Source organism: Agelaius phoeniceus, chromosome 9 (genome assembly GCF_051311805.1).
Source record: "Agelaius phoeniceus isolate bAgePho1 chromosome 9, bAgePho1.hap1, whole genome shotgun sequence".
NCBI lineage: Eukaryota > Metazoa > Chordata > Aves > Passeriformes > Icteridae > Agelaius > Agelaius phoeniceus.
The window spans coordinates 11,751,974-11,777,391 of record NC_135273.1 but is presented as its reverse complement, the minus strand read 5'-3'; the positions used below and the strand labels follow the sequence as shown (position 1 = coordinate 11,777,391).

The 25,418-nt window shown below is 37.8% G+C and overlaps 1 protein-coding gene across 1 annotated transcript in view; it reads left to right on the top strand.

The window, feature by feature from the left end:
- Positions 1–25,418, top strand: part of CFAP58 (cilia and flagella associated protein 58) — a 57,786-nt gene that overhangs the window by 11,288 nt on the left and 21,080 nt on the right. The window contains exons 6-15 of the mRNA XM_077182902.1: positions 1,936–2,073; positions 4,163–4,322; positions 4,559–4,641; positions 5,778–5,969; positions 10,634–10,795; positions 13,626–13,772; positions 17,116–17,256; positions 17,606–17,829; positions 19,813–19,924; positions 22,146–22,250. Of these exons, the coding sequence (XP_077039017.1) occupies positions 1,936–2,073; positions 4,163–4,322; positions 4,559–4,641; positions 5,778–5,969; positions 10,634–10,795; positions 13,626–13,772; positions 17,116–17,256; positions 17,606–17,829; positions 19,813–19,924; positions 22,146–22,250 (1,464 nt within the window). The remainder of the gene's footprint in view (positions 1–1,935; positions 2,074–4,162; positions 4,323–4,558; positions 4,642–5,777; positions 5,970–10,633; positions 10,796–13,625; positions 13,773–17,115; positions 17,257–17,605; positions 17,830–19,812; positions 19,925–22,145; positions 22,251–25,418) is intronic.

Genomic DNA, 25,418 nt, shown 5'->3' with positions numbered 1-25,418 from the left:
TCACAGAAGTCAGTAGTGGATCACAATGATATTGTTCATCTTGAAAAATCACAGCAAATAAGACACAATCTGTGAAGAACATGGATGATCTATAGGAGCAGGAGACTACCAGGTTGGACTTCTGACTATATTGCCAGCTTTGCTATTGATTGTGTCTAGTGGCATTGGTAAAATAATTTTACCTCCATCCCCTTCTTTCTTCTTTTTCAAAATAATTTTTATCTGCCTCTCAAGCCTGTGAAAGGGCAAGGAACTGTCTTCATAAACCTTTTTGATTGATTTCCTCATTCCATTTCTAAAAACATTATCTGGACACCTCCTAACATAGTGTTCTGCAAGTGTGTGAATTTTCAGGTTTTCAGTCCATTTCCCCTGACTTTGAGAAACTCTCAGAGAAGCAATTTCAGTAAATGGCAGGGGAGATCTCATCACTGTAAACCAGTCCTACCTCAAGGGAAACTTCCTTGTGAGTTGTGTGTATCTTGTAAATTTATAACTTTTATAGCTTTTTCTTCCCTTCTGGTCCCTGAGTTTGAAAAGGTAGAGGTCTGTACCAATTTTTAGTCAACACAAAGTCTTACTAAAATACTCAGGAAAGAGATAGAGAGAAGACTTGATTAATTTTCTGAATATCACTGATTTGATGCAGCTTTTGAGGGCAGCTCCATCATCTGCCATGGTAATCACGTTGTAGATACTGGTTCTGTTCCATTCTTCCTTCTTTTTATAGTCTCTTCCAGTCTTTCAAAGTGTAGATTTTAGGGACATTCAATTATCCAAACTGTCCTGGAAAATAAGAGCTCACATAAAGTGCTGTGTGGGCTAATTAACCAGACTTCTGCATTGCCTTCCTTGCCTGTGCTGGCTTGAAGGTGTCTGTGAATGCCCTAAATGGTCTTTTGCTTGAAGTCTGTCCAAAACACAGGCTATCCAACTCTGCCAGGGTCAGGGTAGAAATCTTCTAAAGAAGGTAAGAGAGCTACTGCAATTTCATCAGGTTATTGTCTCAGTTGAATAGTTGCTGTGATGCCTGCTATTCTTTTATTCTTATTATTATTTTAAAAGAAATTGCTAATGAAATACCCTTTCCTGCATGACATTGAAAATGGTTGGATACAGCTGCTATAAGCTTTATCCCACCCCTGTCCAAGACTGAATAAAGAGTTGCCTGAAACAGTGTTATCCTGACATTTGCAATATAAAAAGGAGTATTCGTTGTTTTTACACTAGGTTCTACTTCTCTTCCTTTAATGTTTTCTAAAGGAGCAATGTATAATGACTTCATCAGGAGTGAAAGATATGATGGTTGTTTCTTCATTTATATATGTAATATCTGCAAGAAAATTTCCATCAAGCAGAAGATAAATCTGGTAGCTCCAGTACTGAAATATATGTTCTGTCTAGAAACCACAAAACCACTATTCCATATGTTTAACTGAAGACAAATTAAAGAGCAGAATGCTTTTGTCCTGGTCTCAGCAAACCATGTACCCAGAGAAATGTTATCAGCACATTAATGGAGGATGCTTGCTCATAAAACAGAGCTTCCCTGCCCTCTGCTGATTGAAGTGATTTGAATCTCATACTCATTTTCAGTAATTTTATGTAGTGAGCTGTATTATGTGATGGTTGCCAGATGCCTAACAAGAAGGAAAATATCTATTTACCACCTGCAATAAGCACCTGCTAAGCTTCCAGAAAAAAAATTACACTGGATCTGCTGTTCATTAGACATTATGATTTCTCCATGTCATTATGACCATGTATCATATTTAGTAATATTAGTAATTCCATCAACAGTGAAGGCTGGTTTTTAAGCAGACAACAATCTGCAGGTTTTGTCTCCTGGGTAGCAGGAGGGTTTGGTCTTCAGGTGTACATAGGTATTGTAATGAGATTTAGAAGAATTGATAGGATTGTTCTTTCATCTAACAGACCTTGAATGAAAAAGCTGGTAAGGAACTTGAGCAATTGAAGATGAAATATCAAAAGCTCTCACAAGACAATGAGCAGCAGACTGCAATGCTTGATGATGTGATGAAGGACATTGGTCAGAAGACAGCACAACTGAAAGTAAGTTCCAGAGGGTGCATCCTACCAGCTGTATCATTCCAATGAAATCTTACCACTTGGGACAGGGATGACTTCAGTTCTTGTCCTGATAGTTCCCCATGAGTAGTTTTGGATGAAACATGAGTAGTTTTTAGGAATAGATCTCGCTGATGCTGAATGCCATTCTTTCTATGGCAGGTAGTCTCCAAGCCTCTCATCTGACATTTTTGCACCTGTTCTCCTGGAGGATTGTTTCATAAAACACATGAACCAAAACGTTCAACACTCTGTTCATAAAGGTTGGATGGTCACAAACATGGGGTCTCTTTTCCATCTTGAGATCTTCAAATAAGAGGAATGATTTTCTTATAATGATTAATGCAATTTGAATTTTGCCAAAATCCATTGAAAAATGGTTATAAATTATAATAATGGTGTCCTGGATAGTTTCCACTGAAAGGAATTGCTTTCAACACTAAAATTTCTTCCCCCCCAATATTGATTGAGAAAGTTAAATATAAATAACCAAGATGGTGTTTACTTTCAGATCTAAATGGTTTTGTTGCCTGACTTCACATTACTCAACAGTAATTTTATACAACTCAGAAGCAGATGAGTTTCTGTTGAGGAGGAATTAAAGGATTCCTGCATATTCTTATTAGGGTATTTTGAGAGCACTTGACAAAGGGTAATGTATAGATGTTGGATGCTATTATGCTATTTACCATACCTTGCATTTTGTGTCACCATTGGGGTTAAACCAGTAAACATTAGCAAATTCAGGTAGAAAATAATTATCTTCTTGAGTTTTACTGAGTATAACTAATTCACCTAAATAAAAAGCTTTTTTGCTTGTTAGTCTGATAGAAACTAACCCCTGACAGATTAAAAGCTCAGTTCACAACTGATATGAAATGGATGGTTCTGATTTGGATCCTTAATGGAGGATGATAAGAGGTTTCTTTCTGTTGTATTTTATTAGTCAAGCTGAAGGTTGTTTTTCTTACTTATTGGAAAAACAATTTACTGTCTTTTCCAGATTGTCCGGTTTTATCATTACCAATGCCATCATTATTTAAAACTTTACAAATATGACTTGCATCTGGGACTTTAGAGTGTCAGAGGATTTTGTTTCTATCATCTTATCCTGATTTCAGGAAAAGTTGATGGAACTTTCAGAGTCATGCTCAAGGACTTCTGGGAACAAAAAAATAGAAGATACTGCCCAGTTAGCAGTTAAGCCAGCTGCTAAAGCTTAAGAGCCCTCGTCATGATCTGGGGTGCAGGTTTTGTAGGGATTGTGCCTGCAGTACCATCCTGCAGTGTGCTGTGTGCTGGGCAATGTGAATTGCCAAACTACTCTTAAACCTCCTGAAGCTTATTGTCAGTGAGAGCTGAGGAGATTCCCATTCTCCCAGAGGATGCTTCATAGCAGGATTCCCCTTCTCACAGAATCAGTATCTGAGGCTGTCAGTGGAACACTGTAGTCTGTGATGACTGTAAAACCTAGCAGTGGCACTGAATTATACAAAGTTATACTTCTTAAAAGGAAAAAGACTGATTGCTGTTGTGATTATTGGTTAATTTTCCAGTAACCAGTCATGCAGTATTTTGATTGATTTTTTTTCCCTCTATTGTATAGCAAATGAGACAGATTCTGGATTTTGCCTTTTCTTTAAAGCCATAGGTTATAAAAGAGATGGGGATAATACATACCTGGTATTTAGGGACATGCAATCAGACCACACTACAGATATCTTTCTCATCACAATCCCTGTGCCTAGTACTTCAAATGAAAATAGAAAAATAGATTTGCCTGTTTTTAATCTACTGGACTAATTGGGTAGTGCTTTGTGAGGTTTGCAGCTTGAAGTTCTTTGTTGATCATCTTCAGTCCTAAAGTGTAAGATTTGATTATCATTTTCATTTCCCAAGCTGGCTTTGTTTAAATTATTTTAAATATTTTTCAATTAGCTAATTATCTTTCTGCAGCTGACCCACAGCACTTACATGTTTTCTTTCTGAGTTTCATGGAGTAAGTACACCAAATAATTTTCTTCCCTCTTTCTGTGGATGCTTTCTCTCACCTTTCCCTGTTGCTATTCTGTAGGAGATAGAGGATGAATCTGCTCATATGAGCCTTGAAATTTCAAAGCTGAGCAAAATGAGAGATGTTCTCCAGAATAAGCTGCGTACTGCAGAGGAACAAAAAGTTGATGCAGAACATGAAAAAAACATGCTAAAAAATCAAATAATCAGACTGGAGAAAGGTAGGTGCCTAAGAGATAGGTGAATCTGTTTTCTGAGTTCTTTTAAGTTATTCTAGATACTCAAAAAAGCATTAGCATCAGCTAATATGTAGGGTTGTAAAACCTGTTCAAAACTACTTGAACTGGTTATGTAATGTCAGGGCTTTAAAAAAAGTCCTCTGAATTGTGGACTTCTGCATTTTTAACAGCTGTACAATTTGAACAGAGAAGTCACTGTCTTTTCACTTTTTCTCTAGAGTTGGAGACAGGCAAAAAGCAGGCAGAGACTGACAAGAGAGCCATAGATGGGCTTGTGAGGGAAAGGGATATGCTAAACCAGGTGAGTTTGCATTGTTCATATTGATAAGCCTCACAGCTTGAGAATGAAATGCCTGTAGCTTAAACACTCACAGCAGCACAGAAATGTAGAATTCATAATGTTAAGTTAAAGCCTTCAGATTTCCTTAAGCAGCTGTACAAACTACTTTTCTGTGCACTGAAATAATGTTAGCATCCATAAAAACACAGAAGATTTCCAAGTTTTAATGTATAAACCATCAGGGAGTTCAAACTGCAAACCCGTTATTTGGTATCCCAAGAGTTTGCTATGTCTGTGTTTTTACACAGATCTTTTCCTCTGTATCTTATGAATTTTGGTACTAATCTAGGCAAGGTAAGTATTTGCTGAGAGAAGACAACCAAAGTGTTGATAGACTGTGTAGCAGCTTGGCAGGTTGTTTGAGTAGTAATCCTTGCTTTTAGATCTGTTTCTCATACTGTTTCCCATCAGCCCAAGGTTCTTGTACTGCAGTATAGCATCTCAGGTTTATGGGCAGACCTGAAATGTTACCTACTAAATTCAATGCTAAAAGATGATTTCTGACATGCTTTATTTGGTGTAGATTTACTGTCCTGTGTCTTGAATCTAGCAGAGGCTCTGATTTGACAGGTAAAATATTTGTTTTATATATGGAAGGAAATTTTAAAGTGGGACCAGGAGGCTGATTTTGTAAAGATGATATGTTGATGTTTTCTGTTTAATCTTTATGCAAAATTTTAAAGTAAGCTTGGTTAATTTCAAGCTTGAACTTTCTATTGAAGACATGAGCAAGTGTATTTGGCTTTATTCCTTATGTTACTGGCCACTGGCATGCTTTACAATCAAAATGCCTTAAAGCTGGTAAGGATTTTCCAGTCATTAGTTATATCCACTTGTAAACAATCCTATCAATTTTATTTTTTGTAATGCAGACACTAGTGTTTTAATGAAATCAGAAAAAGCTCTATTTAGCAGCTGTGCTAGAGATTTTTTTTTTTAAATCAGATTTAGGGTTCAAGTATTTTAACTGAACAAATTAGATAAGGAATAATAGCATTGAAAAGTCCATAACCTGCTTTGACAATGGCATGCTTTTGTCATGGTGGTAACAGTGTTGCATTTTCAGCTCAAGACTCATTAATTTTTGTTCCCTTTAGAACTTGATCAAGGCTGCAAATGCTACTCAGAAACAGATCGATTTGGTGAAGTTCCATGAGCAGTCAAAACAGAACTTGGAGACAGAAATCCAACATTATAAAATAGAAGCTCAGAAACAAAGGAAGATTATTTACCAATTGGAGAAGGAGAGAGAGAGTTTCATCAAGGAATCGAGTGAGCTCAAAGAGAAGGTAGGAACAGCTCTTTGTGCAAGGGGTTCTTTCCCGTCTTACTCTCAGAACTGTGAAGATGATACATTAATTTTCCTAACATGCCAGTGGGAGATAGCTTGGATTGGTGGTCGTGGTCTTCATACAATGTACAAATATTTCTTGCTGTCAGTGCATGTTGCCTGCTACTGCTTGAGCTCTCTCTCGGGAAACCTTATCAATAGGAGAGAGACTTGGTAATTCTGTGAGAGACTTGGAGTCCAGCCATGTACTGCCATTACTGGAGTTCAAACCAAGGCCTCTTCACTTCTTATACACGAGTCCCACAATTGAAACTCTCACATGCACTTGAAAGTTACACTTTGATTGTTCTGTCTTATCTGCAAAGGACCTTATCTTGCAAATGACCACTGTCCTAAAATTGAGGCCAGTGAGACCCTACAGTTCTCAACATCTTTGTAAGGTACTTAACATTTTGAAGGCTTACTTCAGTATGTGAAAACAGCTCAGCATGTTCAAAATAGATTGCAAAACAAGTTTTCCAGTAGCAGCTGCAGAGGCATAAAATTCGAGTTGCCTGCTGCCCATTATTATGGATAACTTTATTCCTGATGAAGTAAAATCAGGATCATGTTTTTAACATGTTCCATTAATTGCTGAGTATCACATTGGAGAGTCCTCCAAGAAGCTGATTGATTTACTGGGATTAGCTTCCAAGCAGTTTCAACTCAAAAGTTATTTGCTATCTTTTCACAGTAAAATTATCCTTCCAACTTCATTTGACCAGGGGCTTTTAAATCATTTTAGAATGGTGTATGCTCCATTGCCTGGAATACCTCTTGTCATTTCCTTGTAAATAATATTCCACAAAAGTGAGATTTGTCTTTGTTGTAAAGTCATATTTTGCTTCTTTCCCTCATAGTGCATTTCTAACTGTAGATATGAGTTAAGAACATTGTAAGCTAGGGCCTGAGTGTAATTCATAACACTCAGAACTACAAGGCTCTTTCTTTTAATTCTATTTGGGGCTGCCCATAATATTTTGAGGGTGAGAATGACGAATGTTTGTTTGCTTACTTTTTCTTTTCTTCCCCTGCCACTTTGGGTGTAAATTTTCTATCATTTCTTATAAGGCAGAGGCTCAGTAAATGGCTTATGACACTTGAGCTGTTTGTATAATTATGCCTGCAGTGACTGCAGCTTTCCAAAGGACTGGCAGGCTTCCTTGGATCACCAAAGGGGCAGTTCCTGATTCTGCTTATAGATGAAGAGCAGCAAGAACAGTTTTGAGCATGGGGGTATGTGACAGCAGTCTTGTCCTTCAAGTCCAAATGCAGGGTAGGACAACATAGGATCAGGATTGTTATGTAAATAGGTAATATTTAGGTTCACTGTTTGACCTATTCAGACTTGAGAAGCTGTGTCAAAACTACAGAAGTCATTTCACAGCTGGTGGGGAATGAGCTACTGATGGTAGTAAGGCTATGGCCAGTCAGTGCTCTTCTCTCACCTTTTGCTACCAACCTGGTTTTGCAGGAAGTTACACCCCACCTTTGGAATTGCATAAGAGCTGAAATAGAGCCAAATCCATCCAAACCCAGAGATGTAGCTATTCTGGCTCTGAAAGCTGCCTGGCTATTTATAGCAGCACATACTCTACAGAGCTGCAGAATTCATCTTTCAAAATCATCATTTACCACATCACACAGTTTGTGGTGATTGGGAGTGGGGCTGTGGCAGAGCCCCATCCCCAGTGGGCACAGCTGTGAGCAGCAGGTGAGCAGCACTGACAGCAACGAGCCACAGAGTGCCCAGGGGCACTGACCAACCACCAAAGGGAGCAGAGGGCACACAGGTGCAGTGCATGGACATGAGGGGCATAAAAGATTTGGCTGAAGAACAAGAGGTGTAGTCTTCTGAAGTGATATGATGTTACTCTGCATGGGTTGATGCCTGAAGCCTTCTGGTGTGATATGGTGTTACTCTATTAGGGCAAATGCTTAAAGCTTTCTGAAATTGTATGGTAATGCTCTGTGTATTGTGACAACAATCATTTACTACTAACTGATAAACAGAGTTAACAAAATTATATACACAACAGTAAAATATTTTTAGGGTGAGAGTTTGTGCATGATTTCCTCTTCTAACTCTTGACTTGGCTGGCTGCTTATTTTCAAGTCCCTGCCACTTGTTGAAAAGTCTTGCTTCTAGATTAGCCAGCACTAAGTAAGCACTAAGTAAGTAACAGCATTTGTTTCTTGCTCTTTGTTATGTAGCCTGTATTACTGGGTACAACTTTTAGCATATTTTTTTCCTTTTTGAATTGAAATTCTTAAATTATAAAATACTGGTTTCTCTGTGTAAGGTTTAGGCTGATGAAAAGGAGGTAGTGAAATTTTCACTGATTCCTATCAGTTCCATCTGAACTGTTCCTTGGCTGTGTTTTCTGAGGAGTCCCAAAACCAGTCTTTAATATGTTGGCTTTTTTCAAATAAACCCTTTTAAAATGCTGAGTGTGCAGTTAACAACCTATCCAGCAAAATGAAAAGATAAATTTCCTTTTTTAAATTCACATAATCTTTTGGAAAACCTGTTCTTCAATAGACATATCACTAAGGCAGCACTTCCTGGAGTGGTCAAAAATGGATAAGCAAGTAAGGACAGCACCACTACTGACATATTGAGTAGGTTTATAGAACTAAACAGGTAACCAGTAGTAGATGATAGTGAAGTGAACAAATAATAAAGCTATGAGGATAGAGGAAAAACGATGAATCCCAGATCCTTTTTGCTTAGCTTTGTGCCCTCATTGCCAAATCTGAGAGGTGTAGTGTGCCTATTGACTAAACAGGAATTGAGCATGCTCAGCCTCCCATGGGGCTGTGTTGTGAAACACTGTATGTATCTTTTCTGTATTTATAGGAAAGAATTATTTGAGTTTAATAATTCCTGAAAAAGCAAAATCAGCATCTAGCCTGTAAGCACAACTCAGTAAACTTTGTCCACAATCTTACTGCACTTATATTGTATCAGAAACAAGTAAAATGCTTATAAATGCAGTGACCTACTTTCAAAACTTGCTCCAGCCTATTATCACCATAGTGCAGATAGAAAACATGCCTTATTGATTTCTTTTCTGTGCTATTGGCAGATTGTTTAAACAGCAAAGGAAAAGGCAGGAGTGGGTTATAAAGTGGGATTGTGTTTTTGTATTGCATTGTAAGCAGTTCCTGAGATCACCTGAAGTCAGCTACGATGTGCTGGAATTGTATTCCTACTTTGTTAATAAAATTTTTGATATTTAGCTCTCCCCCATCTTCAAAGTTGGTTGGAGGTACCTGGTGGAATATTTAATTATTTAAGCTTCTGTCCTGTAGTTAGGCCTCCCTGAGACTTTACTGCTGAGGAAGGGACAATGCTGTAAACTGCAAACTTTGCAGTTATTGACTATTATGTAAACATTTGTTTTCTTCTTCTGCTTTGACATGCAAGCATGTATTTTAGCCCAAAACTCTACTTTCAAAAGTGGAGTCAGGAGAACGGGATATGAACTGCATCTGGACATTGACTCCTCTCCTGGGTTTTGTCTGTGTGATTCCTCAGCTTTTTTTTAATGCCTAATTTTTTTTCCTAGCTTTAAGAACAGCATTGTTTTCTCCTCCTGGGTAGTGAACCTGGTAAACCGTGTTTTTGATATGTGTGCTCCTTAGTATTGTTTTTATTTCTTATTTTTTTGTAATGCTGAATTCTATATGAATGCTGCTTCCTTGAGTGCTGCAGTTTTCAGCTTTGTATAGGAAGGGAAAAATAAAAAACTATTAAAAATATTTTTAAATTAAAAAAATTTAGAACCTCCTCATAATGATTAGCAACTATTTGCATTTTTGCCCCTGTAACATAGCAATTATTATGTGTTATGATAGTAACTGCTTAATAAAGGTGTCTGTAAAATTTTATGGTTTTGTTTATTGATACTGCATGTGATCATCTTGTTTCTATAGTCTACAATACTCCATTCTCCTTAGCTAATCTTCACATAGTTATTTCTAATCTTTCATAGAAGCGACTAATGGTGATTACCTACTTATTTAGACCGAATGTAAGTTAGACCTTACCTACCTTACCTACTTATTTAGACAAAGTGTACATTAACTGACTTTGTTATTATAATAGTTATATTTGAACAGTTTGTAATCATCAACTCTGGTCTCATGTTCATCAAAAAAATTGGGTTGTTAGAATGTAGGAGCACATGCAGGGCTTCTGGAAAAACATGTGTTAATTTATCTTATCATACAGGTGACATCCAAAACAACATCCAAAATCTAGATTTGCTTCCTAAATAAACTGAGTATATTCTTGATGGAAACTGTTTATGTTGATTGTGGTGCAACCAATCTGTGGCAATATTTTCTTTCAGTAGATTGTTGTTAAATATGTGCTCGTCTATAAGTTTGAGTCTTGAGTGGAACCTAGGTATCAGATTAAAATACAGTTTTGTCCCACATAAGTAAGTTAGAAAGGTTAAACTTGTATTTTGACTGGAGGAATTTTCAGCTGTAGTTAAAACTGCTTATCACAGGGATTTGAACTTGGCATTTTCAAATCACAAACTTTGTTCCATCCTTCTAATCTTGTGATGATGGTTTAATCATGTTAATTTCTTTCCTTTCCTTTTGCTCCAGATCCTCAATCACATGAAAGATCTTGAAATGCATCAAATTCAGATCTGCAACTATGAGAAGGAAATAGAAGGGCAAGGGGTTAAATTAAAACACCAACAAGCTCTTTGTGAAAGTCTGAGAGCAGAGAGGACCCTGTACAGTAAAAATCTGATTGAAGCTAAGGTAGAAGGATACATTTTTCCTTGTGCTTCTCTCTCTGCTGTTGTTTTTTTTCCTGATTTAATTTTAATTTGTTAAAGGGAAGCTCAGTGGCTCAATGGCAGAAGTGGTTTCTTCATTTCTGTGGGTTTTGGGGAAATGAATGTTTTAGGTCCCTGAAGTTTTATCTACACCATTTATATTTGGGCTGGAAATAGGAGTCCTCAGTCATCATGTGGAAATATCCTTGCTGCAAACCATGCGTAAAATCATGGTACACTGGAGCCACAGACTCATAAAGCCATCCTGCCTCCAGTCTGTTTTATCCCTTTAGGAGTTGTATGCATGTATGTGAAATAGGGTATGAGGGGAATAAGATTGCCTCCTTAGCCCTGAATGAGTATGCACATTACTGTGAATAATGATTTAGGAAGCAGAGAAATGCTTTCCCAGCTGAAGTGGGATTTTCTGATGAGAACCAAATGCTTCCACCTTGCTTGTTTCTTTCAGAGAGTGTCATTTTCCTCAGGAGATGATTCTTTCCATTCATGTCTCCTCCTTGGGGATCTCACTAACAATACTAGAAGAAGAGAACAGAACACTTAAGGATATATTCTGTTATTCTGATGTAAAGATCTAAAATACTGCAGAAATCCTATTGAAATTGGCAGATATTGGGACCCTGGATAGCTGTCATTTTAAGCCTTGGGTTATTTCCAAATAAGTATTTATGACATAAAATGTGTAGTAAATTGCAAATTCATACTTAGGTTTGGAAAGGTAGGTGTTTTGTTTGAGAAGCACATGGGAATGAGCTGTCAAGTTCCTAGTAAGCTGTGTACTAAATTTTATGAGGAATGCACCATTTTGCCTTTTATGTGGGATGTTTTACTTGACCTTAGTCAGCCTCTCATCTGGTGGATTCAGTGTTGAGATTCTTGCTGCTCCCAAACAATCTGTCAGGAGAAATAAGGTTGAAAAATCACAATGTTGATTTTTACTGGTTATTTTTATTTTAAAACACACTAAAAAATTTGGTTATTTATAAAGAACAAGCATCTATTTGCTAAGTTAGAAAATGGAGCAGCCTTTTGGTCATTGGGTTTTGAATGTTACATGGTGGTAACACTATGCTGTTCACAGTTCCAGTTGTTAGAGGCCAATATTTAGACTTTAATAGGTTGCTTGTCATACTACCAAACTCTTTTAGCAAGTCCTGTGTGAGAAAATAGCTGACCCCAAAAGATCTTTTGGCCAAGGCAGTGTTATGTTTAGCAATGAGAAAAATAGCTATTCAATGTTCAGTAATGGGTCATCCAGTCATGAAAGAAAAAAAACAATCATAAAAGATGGTTGTTTTAAGCATTATGGCAAATTCTTTCTCATTTTGGGAAGTAAAATTTGCACAAGCCTGTTTTGATAAAGCTGGATGCAAATATTTTTGGATTGCTTAATGTGAAATGATCTTATGCCCACCTTGCCAGTGGTCTCCAGAGTGCCATAATATTCAAGTCATTAAAATGGAAAAGGCATCCTGACAGGCTGTTATTATGATATAAATAGCTGATGCTTTCATCCTGGGGCTTTCTTTTGGTGTTAGGAGTTCACTTATTTAGGCAAGCTGATTAGGAGACCAGTTTGCCAAATTGTGTGTTCTTACTGCTCTGCATTAAATAAAGAATTAAGAATGTATTTGGGTGTGTTTGGGCTCTATATGCTAAATCTCTGTCCTCTTTTACAACACCAAAGAGATTTATAGGCTGTGTACCAAAGACAGTTTTTAATAACTTTTGTTGTCATGGAAGTGGCTGAATGTGCAAACAGCTGGGCCTAGTGACATATCACTACTAATCAGTCCTCTCTCTGTGCTGCTTGGGTGAAGATTGCCATGACTCAACATCTTGCTTAGCTACATTAAGCACTTCATGCAGGTAAAAATCCCTCATTTGTTGAGTAAATCCACACCTATGGTGGGTAGTGCTGAAGGAGCTTTAAGCTACCCTGGTTTGGCCCTGGAAGAGGGTGTATTCACATGAGAGAGAGATTGTCTTCTCTGTGAGGTGGTAGGCTCTGGCAGAGGAGCAGTAGCCTCTAAAGCTGCTTTCATTGCATCCTGAAGAACATATCTGTCTAATCATTGACTGTTAGCTTCCATTTCATGGCATAGCATGTGCTGTCACTGTGCTGAGCTGAAATGCTGATTTTGTACAGGCAGGCACCTTTGTGCTGTGAGTAGAAGTATTCCTACTGACCTGAATCTCTCTTCAGTGCTACCAACATTTTTGCTCTGTGTTTGAGCTTAAAGTATGTGCTAAATATTTTTACAGAGCCTTCTCAAAGACTGAGCCCTCTTTTGAACTTTGCACCTCTGGGCAAACTAGCATGTATTGGTATCTTACTGAGGCTAAGTTTGTTTGCACAAAATGAGCTTCTCTTGAAAGATTTGTGCTCAACTATGCATGACCTTATTGGAAAAGCATGTTATTAGAAGCATGAAAACAGATGGGTATGATTAGAATCTTAGTGATTTGGATTTACTGCTGGTTCTTATAGTGTGTCCAGCACTTTAAATTAAATGTCTTATTAAACTCATGATTGATAGTCATTATTTTTGTCAGTGTATCTTTAAAAGGTTTTTTTTTATTGCAATGTCATGCTGGCTTAAACAAAAAACTGTTGTTTAATGAAACTGTTTTGTTCTGTTGGATTAAAAAGTGATGTCTTATAGTGGGTACAAAAGATCTAGTTTCATGCACCATGGCTACATTTTCTAACATCTAAATGGCTTGAACTCCACATCACAAACAACCTCTTGCTTTAACCCTCTCTGTGATCACACTTCCTATTCTATTAGGATGAGATGGCAGAAATGATGATGAAACTGAAAAATTCCACGCGCCAGGTGGATCAGCTGAAAGAGGAGATCAAAGAAAAGGATATAGCCCTTGAGAAAGTACAAGTGGAATTCCAGCAGTCAGAGGATGAGAGAGAGTCGATGAAAGTAAGCCCCTTGACACAGATACTTTCTTTCAATGGGTGGACTCCATGATTTCCCAGACGGCACTGTGTTCTGACCTGTGGTAGTTGTTTTGCTGTATTTTAATAAACTATTCTCTACTTGAAGCACAAGATCTCAGTACTCTTTAGAGATAATAGTTGCAGAAATCTGTCTATCTGAGAACTTTAATCTCTGCTTATAATTATAATAAAAGAGTCTGGAATTGTCTGTTGGAGCCGGTAAATCTCTTGGTGACTGAACACTTTTTACTAAAAAGTTCCATTTTGCTTGCAGAGGTGTTGATTTCATGGATAAACTGATTCTAGTGAACTTTTTAATGTAGACCCTTACAACTCAACTTTTTATTTTTAAGAACTTTATTCTTTCTATTGTTTTTAAGTGTAAATCCCATTATATTGCACAATGTTGTATTTCTGTGTAACTAGAAAGCATTGGTCTTTTGGGAGTTAGGCAATGCCTTTTAGTAGGTCCCTCTGCAGAGAAAGTTATTTTAATATTGTGGTATAAAGCAGCAAGATTCTGTCTTAAATCAAAGGAAATCTAAGCTTGATATTCGGGTTCTTCTTCTCAGTGCTGCTGCAGCCCATCCTTAGATAAGCTATTAGATTTGTGGTGGTATCTCAACCCAATTTGCTGCATTCTGAAAAGATTTATGGAGTTGTGTTCACAGGAGTTTATTTTTAATCTTCACTAAGCACTAGGAAAAAAAAAACAGGAAAAAATGCAAACAATACCCCCAAAAACCAAAAGTTTCCTGTCACTTTTCACAATGTTTTCTTCTTTCAGTTTATTCCTTTGCTGCTATGACTCCTTGAATTTTCAGCCTCTCTCAGCACGTAGAGTTATGACAAGATGTCAATAGGGCTTTGTAAAAGGGTTATGAATTTGTATTCTTGTCCCTGATCTGTCTCAGAGATGTTCTATCAGTGATGGAGAAGTCAAACAGGATCTCATTCCCTGTGTGCAGCTTTCAGCCTTAACTAGTCCCCAATTCTGTCTCATCACCTCAGAACTGTCTGCCATTTATTTGACAAACATATGATTGCTGCATGGTTTACCCACTCAATTATTCACCAGCAAGTTTGTCCATACACTGACATGACATTACTGACTTGCTTCAGGGCATTGTGGTCTTCTACCTGAATGTCACTGCTGAGTACTAAACCAGAAGAGAATTCAGAGGCAGCTGATTGTCACAGGCACAAAAGAACCCAATTATTTGTGTTGTAAGCCTGCATCAATTTGTCCTGTTTGCACTGATGTGAAGGAAGTAAGAAAGCTGTTCCTGGGAAATAAATTTAAAGAATGTGCTAAATCATGGAGAACTGGGATTCATAGGAATGAGGTTATACAGACATGCTCACCTCAGATGGCATAAAGGCCTTAAAAATGTGTAATCATGGTAAATCCAAGATCTATTAAAGCCAGTAAAATGCCATCTTTTGGTTTCAGTTGACCTTCATGCAGGGCTGCAGCTTAGAGTTGTTACACAAAGGATCTGAATATTGGAAAAAAATAATCTGTGGCCTTCGAGATTGGAGCTGCTGGCAAGTCAAGTGATTTGTATAATTTTGTAGGTGTTTATGCATGTTTTTTCTGGAAATCTGAATATAAAATCTGACTTGTTATTTCAGTATTCTGTGTTCAGTCCCAGTTATAACTTTTGTGAAACTCCTGCTTTCCTCCTACCTCTAGTAGAGCATACCAATAAAAGTATCACTTGCACTAATATTTCAGAATCTAAACAAGAATTTAGTTTGAGTTTGGTTTGAGATATTGGTGTAGATCCCATATATGTTATTTTTTCTTGCTGACTGTTCTTCAGTTCTTCCAAATTCTCTGAACTGACTTCAGGTGAGCTGTGCTGATTTACAGCAGTTTCAGACATGACCATTTTTCTGCTTGCAGGGTGACTGTGTTTATTAATTTCCTTTTACCTGATGTACAGAGACCCTCGTACTGTGGGTCTGGGTATATTTAATCTAACTGAAAATCCTTGTGTGGCTTTAAGAATTTATGTTCCTTACTATTCAAGGCAGCTCAGATTTATTTAAACTGAGTGCGTTTCAGTGAGATTTGTTTATAGGAGTGTTTGCTGACCACATCTAATGCCACTTCTTGTTTACAATTCATATTTTTCTGACATAAGGAGACCATAGAATTGTGATCTATTAAAAAAAATATTATCAGCAATGCCGAACACAAGAGCAGTTTTACATTTGTGAGCAGCTTTTGTACAGTGTTTATTGAATTTCAGCATGAAGTGACTTGCATTTTTATTCAGCTGATGAATACCTGACACTGACTTAGAGAGCTATGTCTTACACATATAGGAAAATGAGAATTTTATTAAAGATAATAAGAATGGAACGAGCTATTTTATTATTATGATGGAAGTGTTTGTCTTAATTCAATGTTTTTGCGGGTGCACCCTTCATCACAGGCTCAATCTTTCAGCATTGGATGATGCTTATTTTGAACATCATTCTTTGTAAGGGTCAGAGTTGTGGTGAAGTCATTGAGTTGAGGCTTGAAAGTTTTCAAAGCTATGAAAATGAACTGTGGTCAGCTAGTTCCACCTTGGCTCTAATTGCCTAATAGTGATAAAAACTTCTAATAATCCAGGAAGACCCTATTATTTTTATCTACATACATGCCTTAAATTGCAGATTTTGTGACAGTGGGATAGAATGACTGGGCAGATTCCAGTGTTAGTTTGTGTTGGTGCTGGGCAGTCGCTGTAGCAGTGCATTGCTCCTCCTTGCTTTGGAACAGCCCCTCTTTTCACAGTCCTCCTCATTTACACATCCACTAAACAAAGTGCTATGGCTCTTAAATCTTGCTGTTCCTTTCCTGGTTGCCACCAATCCTTTTACTCCAGTCTGAAGCCTTTCTTGAGTTGATGCTGCTTTGTACTATACAGCAGAGATTGTTGCCCTTTTCAGCAAGGTGAACTGTTCTTGCTCACCTCCCAGACTGACTATGAATAACAACTCCATTGAAAAGCTTTCTAAATATGTGCAGTATAATTTAAAAAAAAAGAGGTATTCCTGAATTACAACTTGAATGATTGTCATAGATAAAAATACTTTCAAATTTCTATTGTGTATAAGACAATTACATTAAAATAGTATTTATAGTATTTCTTTATGGGTCTTCATGCTTGCTTATCTTGGTGATTAGTTCTCAAAAACTAATAAAATTTGTACCTCTCAGGAAGGTAAAATAATGTATGAAATATTTGTAAGTAACTCTTAATTGTAGGTTTCTGTAATGGGAAGTTATTATTCAACAGTTGCTCACCTATATTCTTTATCTCCATCAGGCTGAACTGCTTAAGATGACAAAACAGGCTCAGGAAGCCAAAGCCTATATTGAAAATCAGGAGGCAGAAGAGAAAAGACTCCTAAAAATCATTGCTGAAGCTGATGTAGAGAGACTGAAACAGAAGAAGGAATTTGACAAGGTTGGAATCCCTAACTTGAGTTTTCAAATACCCTGCATTCTGTTCCCTCATTTGTCCAGTGTATTTTTAAGATTAAGATTCTTAGCTACTGTGAATGTGGGAGTAATAAAGCACTATAAAGCCATTAAAACCAAAATGTTAAGATACTGAAGTGAACAAAACCTGCAGTTTGTACTCTTCAGGTGATTGAACCCTTATAGGGGAAATTATTGGATTCTTGCCGTATTTCTTTAATTAATAACAATGAAACCTCTTAATGTCCATGATTTTGACTGATCCAAGCATAGTCACGATACTCTGGGATTGTGTGAATGAAGTGTGAGTTGGTGGCTTTGCCCTGTGCCCGCAGGTGCTCGGTGAGAGACACGCCCTGGGGACGCAGCTCATTCGCCGCAATGACGAGGTGGCGCTGCTCTATGAGAAGATCAAAATCCAGCAGTCCATCCTAAACCGGGGTGAGAGCGAGTACCGGCAGCGGGTGGAGGACATGAGGATTCTCAAGCTGGAGATCAAAAAACTTCGGCGTGAGAAGGGAATACTTGGCAAGAGTGTGGCTAACGTGCAGGAGCTCAGGTAGGAAACCCAGTGGAATACATTTCCATAGTGACTGCAGCCATGGTTTTGTGTTTGAGACACAAAATATGGTTTATATGTAGTAAACACTTGTATCAACCTTGGAGAAAGGTTTTTTTTTTTCTGGTTTGACCTCAAACCCAGACTGGATTAAATTCATTAAATAATTTACCAACAATTAGGAAAATTGAAATATCATAATGAAAGAAGAGATCTTGGCTAAAGTTGAATTAGTTTTCATATTTCCCCTTGTATTGTGAGTTACTGCCTACAGAATAAACCTGACAGCAGCAGAAAAGGTGTTCACAGTCCAGTGAGCTCCTAAGTGGTACACTGGTACAAGGCCTAGATTAGTGGAACTCCTTTTGGTTAAGCAATCCACAGAGTATGGGAGACACTTGACATATTCAGAACAAAATCCTCTTTTCAGAGCTCTCTCCTTCTAGATTTAGATGCAAATCTTATGATCTTTGAGAAAGTTTTAGTTAAATTTTCATTGAAAGGTTTGTTTCTTTAAAAGAGTAATTTAATAGCCCAAATCTGATTTATCTCCTCCTTCTCCAGCTTAATGCTTCCTTTCTTGTTTGCCCCTCATTGTATTTCCTGATGGGAAACTCTGGATATTTTCTAAGATGATTTGCAAGGAGAGGCAGTTATGTTTTAGCAGATAACCATTGTACCAATTCGGTGTAGCTATCACAGTTTTGAGTGAGATCTTTACTTTATCAGTGTGGTTCTGTGGCTTTCAGCAGAACAAATTAACCAGTCCATGGTCAGTCCCATTGACTCCAGTGGAATTATGCCAGTTTGATTTGGTGAAACAGAAAGGAGAACTGGGCACACAGCATTAGCAATTGCAGTTTTCATCGACTGACTGCAGATAGGAATGGAATTTGAACTTGCTGCCCAAATGCATTCAGCTGAAAGTCTGTTACTGTATTGAAACTCAGTGATAGTATTGAAGTCTAGTGTGCTGTACGCCATGATGGGTGGATCAATTCTTGCTAACTGCAGCAGCAATCTCATACTTTAATGAAGTCCAAAACCGTAATGAAAACTGCCTGTCAAAAAGATTCCATTTATCACTTGTGCTGCTAATTAGCTTTCCCAATTTGCCAATTGGAAATGTGAGGTTTTTTTCCCTCTTCCGTAACCTTGTCCAACCTCACAGTTAAAAAAAGACCTTTTTCTCTCTAGTGAGCTAAATGCAATTCTGAGTTTAGTAGGAAAAGATTCAGTGGTGGAGGAGGCACATCACAATCTTTCACCCCCTTTTGAGATTGGAGAATTTAGAGGATCCCATCTAAGTGATAAGGGTCAGATAATTACAAAATATGCCTTTTTTTTCCCTGCCCTTAAACCCTGTATCACCACCATAAAAGCCTCTTTGTTGAAGAATCTTGGTAGTGCTCAGTTAATTTTTAATTCAGCAAGTCACCTCTGAAATTCCTTGAGGAGATGTAATAAAAGAAATCAAAGTTATGTTCTCTTAGGAACAGTGCCCATCATACTTAGGTCCTGGAGTGTGTTTTATTTGATAGAGTGTGTGAGCCATGTAGATTTAAAACCTTTCAAACACAAGCTGTTAGATTCAACACAGGAGTAAGTGGATATGACCCATGACTGATTTGTAGGTTTGTAAACTAACTGTCCTTCTGGCCTTAATGTACATGGGAAGATGTGAAGAGTGAGTTCCAGTGGTCTGTGGAGTAGATTCCCTGGGAGCCTCTTTACTGAGCCATTCTTAATGAAGCAAGTGAAGAGGTCCAAGTGTGTTATTTTATGGTTCCACCTGTTTAGTGTTGATACATTTTGCCACCACAGTATTGCTGCGGTGGCAAAGTGATTCTTTGTTCTTTCCATGTAGTGCTTCCTGTGCACCATAGTGCATGGGAGAATGATTTGTTAATGTCCACATTAGTGCCTTGGTCATGTTGAAGTATTTTGGTGTGTTTTTTCTTTTCATTTTATCCTGGTCTTCAGATGGGAGTTTAATCACATGCAGAAGGAACTGTTAAGGGAACAGACTCGGTGCAAAATTTTGGAAGAAGAAGTGCAGAAGCCCTTGCAAGTTCACAGATGGAGAAAATTGGAGGTGATGCGTGAGGATTTTGTGTTTCCAAAGCCCCTGCTACCACATCAGTGACCCAGCAAAAGCGTATTTCATTTACTGTTATGCAAATGATGTGGAGGGACTGGGCAGACTGAAATTTCCATTGTACCAATGGAATCCTTACCTGCTGAATGCTTTCCTTGCACAATGCAATCAGTGCTATTTTTGTGGCACTTTCTCAATGAAAAATTGCAGGGGGATTTGTAAAGAGACAGTGAAGTGCTAAAGGGAATAAGAATGCATTAGGTGAATTTAGAAGGGGGTGATTCCTTAACATGGATGGTGAGAAATAAGATGATAGGGGAAAGATACAATCCTACCCTCACTGAGCAGGGAGATGTATATGGGAATGTATATGGGAAGAAAACCAGTAATTGAAGGGCTAATAGAATAGGTAGATTGGAGAATGAACAGATATGAAGTCAGAAGGTAAATTACATCTGAGAAAAAACAGAGAGAGTCCTCCTCATAAATAGTGGTGGACTCACAAAGATAGTAATTCCAGGTAATGTGAGTTCAACTGTTTTACATAAACAGCAAATCTAAGTTTTCACATGATTTGAACCTGCCAAGTGAAGGGGAAAAATAAAAAATCCATCAACCATAGATGAAATATATGAACATCAGTTGGCATCACTGGATATTTTTGATGTCAGTCAGTGACATCTGAGATTGCTCCGTTGCATGGATCTCTGATCTGATGCCAGCCTGGGTTGCTTAGCTTCTCTAATATTGAGTGATAATGTGCTCTGTCCCTGCAGAAGCAGAGCTGAATATTTTGACTGTGCTTGCTAGCATGATAGTGAATTTCTGATCTTTCCATGCTGAGCTTAAAGGTGGATGGTGTGATTAGCTTTTCTCGTGGAAGGGAGATATAATGCAGTATGCTGAAGTAGGTTAAACACATCTAGGTACAAACTCTAGCAGCACCTTGTAACAAAGAAAAATCAGGCCAGTCAAAACATCCAGTGATGGGAAAATGAATGTATGAAGAGACTGGTAATGGGGAAATCATGTCTTTCCATTCTAGATAACTGGTTTGTATTTGGAACACAGAAAGGCCAGCAGATGGCAAGATCCATATGAAATAATCCTGATGGGGTTTTGGTTCAATTCCTAATGAACAAATACTCTCATATCACTACAGTAGTCACAAATTGGCACCATGCTTGGGCAGTGCTATAAAAAAAATCAATGACTGAGTGGATCATGAGCACTGGTCTACTTTTTAGCCTGGTTTCTCAGGAGATGATGTTGTGTTGTAAGCACTGCATGTGTATCTGTGTCAGTGTCCTAGTTATGCTTGAATTGATTAGTCAATTTAGATAAAATCAGACAAAAGATTAAGAACAATGAGATACCGAGTTCCTTATAAGCTCAAGTGAATATAAGAGAGCAGGACTATATTGGAGCCTTTACTGCAGTGTGAGTTTAATCCTTGTGAGGCACCCCATGAGAGGGGAAAAACCAGATGGGAGAGAGCTGATATGAGACCCTGAGTGAGGAAAAGTTGCAGGCAGAGTTTGCCCTTCACTGAAAGATCCAACAAGAAGACATAAAGTACTGGGAAAGTAAGCTGTACTGGCTTCTCCTCAGAAGGAGGAGGAATTATTTCTTTGCTCCTTAGAGCTTTCTCCAGATTCAATCTATGCCAAAAGAATAAAAAGGAAGGGATGGAGAGACAGACATCTACTAGCTCCTGTTCTTATGGGCTGTGTAGGTAGAAGGCAACAGTACAGTGCAAACATTCTGTCACCATTTTAAGCATTTAACTCCATTGAAGAATGGGATCTCACATGTATGGACACTTTAGAACCCCATAATAATTCATCAGAGTACCCGCCAATTCCTCCTAAATTCTCCACCTGCTTCAAGACTAAATTGCAGTGAGTACTTTGTTCAATAGAAAAATCTTCTCCTTAAAAACTAAGTTGGCAATGTTTGAAGTTCTTGAACAGCAGGAGATACTTGCACTGCTCTTAATTTGTCAGTGGACAGTTCCAGTTGCTGCTAAAATAGATATATTAAGTTCCAGGACTGCTTGTGTACATGCAATTTTTAAAAAAATAGCTGAATGCATCTTCCCCTAGCCCCCCTTTTGCAGTTGTTACTTTTGAACACTGAGATATTATGGTTTTCATGTGCAAAAAAGAAACAATAAGTTATCATGTATAATTTTTGAGACTCCTTTGCTCTTTCCTAGGCCAGTGACCCCTCTACCTATGAGCTGATTCTGAAAGTTCAGAGACTACAGAAGCGACTTATCAGCAAGACAAGTGAAGTGATAGAGAAAGAATTTCTCCTTCAGGTACTGCAGCATCATTATTTTGTTGCATCTCATTAATATATTTGACTTAGTCTACTGACATGTGCTTCCTGAATGTTACTTAGATGCAGACTTTGGATTTCTTTTGCATGCCCTTTAGGTAGCTTTAGATGGCAGCACTGACTCACTGGAAGAGAACAAACAGCATCAGATTAATTGATTTTTATATTCTGGTTACTGATACCTGGTCAGCTCTGGAAAATACAATTAAATGTTGGCTTTAGTTTATTCATGTCAGAGATTAGTCTTCAGGTCAGACTTAGACTATTTGAAAAGTTTTTCTGTGTTGTTTTAAACAGAATATGAAGGAAAATTCCTGATTGATTCCATTTGTGCTTAGCTTGGCTTTTGGCAGGAGGAATCCTAAAGAGTTTGTGTGATTTAGATATACTGCTGGCTGGGGCATGTTTGATTTCAAGGTTTTTGTGCTGAACTTTGCAAAAAAAATAAAATTTTCTGATAGCTTGTCTTTTTTTGAACTCTATCAGATGTCCCTTAACCCCAGTGATAACAGTAAAATTTATGCTGTAGAATGAAGGAAAGACTGTATTTCTATAGTGCAAACATTTTTATCAAATATAACAGAGGAGGACTTCAGAGAGTCCTGGCTTTAACCAGAGGTGTTAATCTGGTCTCTCTGGTGACTGTAGGGCTAGCTATAGATTACCAGCTCTAGGTGTGATTTTAACATCTTAAATACCCTAATAGTCTTGTATATCTGTGTTGGGTATCACTCACTGGAGAGTAAAATGTGACCTGAATCTCCCTCTGTCTTGAGAAGAAGCTCAGCAGATCTTATCAAAACAGAGTTTCTCTCTATTTGTTTCATGGGAAAACATTGATCTGAAATATCATTTGAATGTAATTTATGGTGTATTATTCCTCTGCTTGGAAAAATGTGATCTTTGTTGCATAGCACTAAAATGCTGTCAGTGAAATAGTTAGCTTAAAATGTAGCAAAAATAGCTCCAAATTTACTGTGCTTTACCCATGCACAAAACAAATTCTGTTAGATTTCAGATAGTCTCTATTGCATATCTGGCCTTATCCTTAGTATGCTCCCATTTTGCTATTATTTTCAGCTGAAGAACTGAGATATAGAGGTATTAAGTTGCCTGCACAAGAAAATCTTTGAAATAGTAGGTATTTGAGCTTACATTACTGTACTAGCCATTGGTATAATCTTTCTGTCTCTGCAATGGTCCTTCTATGGCAACTCTATGATGTTTTTATTATTCTTCTAGATTTAAGACAGGGTTTGGCTATATAAAATCTAATTATTATAGCTAGAATTGCTAATGAGTTCCTTTGTGTTCTTAATTCAGGCACCAATTTCCTGTGTAACAATGCTGAAATCAAGGTTTTCCTTGGAGAAATAATAGTGAAGGCCAAAAATACTGTGCTCCACATTCTGTTCAGGGATTTAACATCAATGTTTCTGAGCTCTTTTCTGTTTTTCCAGGGTTTTGAGTTCTCCACCATGACTGAAATAGGGCTCTTTCATAGCAGGGTGTGGGTATGAGGAGGTAACCAGAGATGGAGGACAACCCCCAGCTCATTCCCTTGAGGGGCTCTAAGCGCTACTGATTAGCTTGCTGGCACAATTATCACAAATTAAAGGGTACTAGCAGAGCTGCTTATGCTGAGTGTCTGGATAACCTGGTACAAGGCATTTCATTATTCTTTGGACTGGATGTCCTTGGTATGATGGTAGCATCTCTTCTGTAAAATCATACCCTGATACTCACCAATAAAAAACCCTTGCTAATAACTTACTAAACTGATGTTACCAAATTCCAAACTGCTGTGGTGAAGGAGCGAGCCAAAGGAACTTCAAGCAGAAGGAAATAAACAGAACAATACCATCAGCTTTCTGGAGTTTCACACACCAGAAGGGTGGCTTCACAAGACCACCTTCTGGGCAGTTTGAAATATTTGAAGTGTATTTGAAGTGAAGTATTTGAAAGGTAGTGTAGGATTTGATCCTGACTGAACTTTAGAATTATGGGAAATAGCAGTAATTTAGCTCCAATTTTACAATTTTAGGAATTTTTAATTTTGTTCCCTCAATATAATTTTTATGTTGAGAGAGTTCTTCTCTCTTTTTTCTTTCTTTTTTTTTTTTTTTAAATCCTGGTAAACCCTTCATGCTTAAAGGCATTCAGCATCTTTTTAATATGGGTCTCTCCTGAAGTCAGCTCAGCTCAGTGCAGTCACTGCTCATTTGCAGGGGTGGGGGAATTGCTGATGCCTGGCCTGTGCCTACTTGGCAGAACATCCCCCATACTCAGAGCTGGAGCCTGCAGACTGAGGGATACAAACTTACTACGTCAGAGAACCACTGCTATCCCTGTGTTACGTTTGCTTGCATTCCTCACTCCCAGTCATCTTCATTCACATCCTGCCCTGTACCAAGGGCATAGCCACTGGGTGTATCAGCTTTAAAATTGTCTTAATCTCTTGCTTGCCATACGTAATCTTGTTTCGTGTGTGTGGCCATCATGCTAGCAAATAGGATATTTGTTTAAGGTGAAGCTTGTATCTGTGTCTAATGTGCATATTGTGTAGCACAAATTCCCTCACATCAAAGTGTGTTAATAAAATAGAGTACAAAAAACCTTGTGTGTTGAGTACTGAGTATTAAAAATAGCTTTGGAGTTTAGAAATAACCCATGTGAGGAAATGGTTGAGCCCAGTCTCAGCAACCTGCAGTTTGATTTGTAGGGTATTCACCCTGCTGGATACTGATACAAAGCTGTAATGTTTTTATAAGGGAAAAATAATTCCATTTGTATCATATGCGCTGTCTTCTTTTTTTTACTTATTGGTAAATGGTCTTTTAAATAAAAGTGCAGGGAACAAGGTTTCAGCTGGATATAGAAATGAAAATTTTCACTAAGTAAGGATCACAGTATGCAGATTCATGTAGAAAAGCATCTGCTTACTTTACCTGCTTCTGATGTGCATTTGATCATATCCTTTTTATTAGCTTTTTCATTGTTTCTAACCTGTCATTTCTTTAAAACTGAGGCAGATGTAGAAGCAAGCTAGAATCCATGCTATGTGATTAAAGAGTGATTTGCTGTGTTTCAGTCAGAAAATTTAGATTGCTGATAATACGAGAAAAACCCAGCTTGACTCTAAAATCTC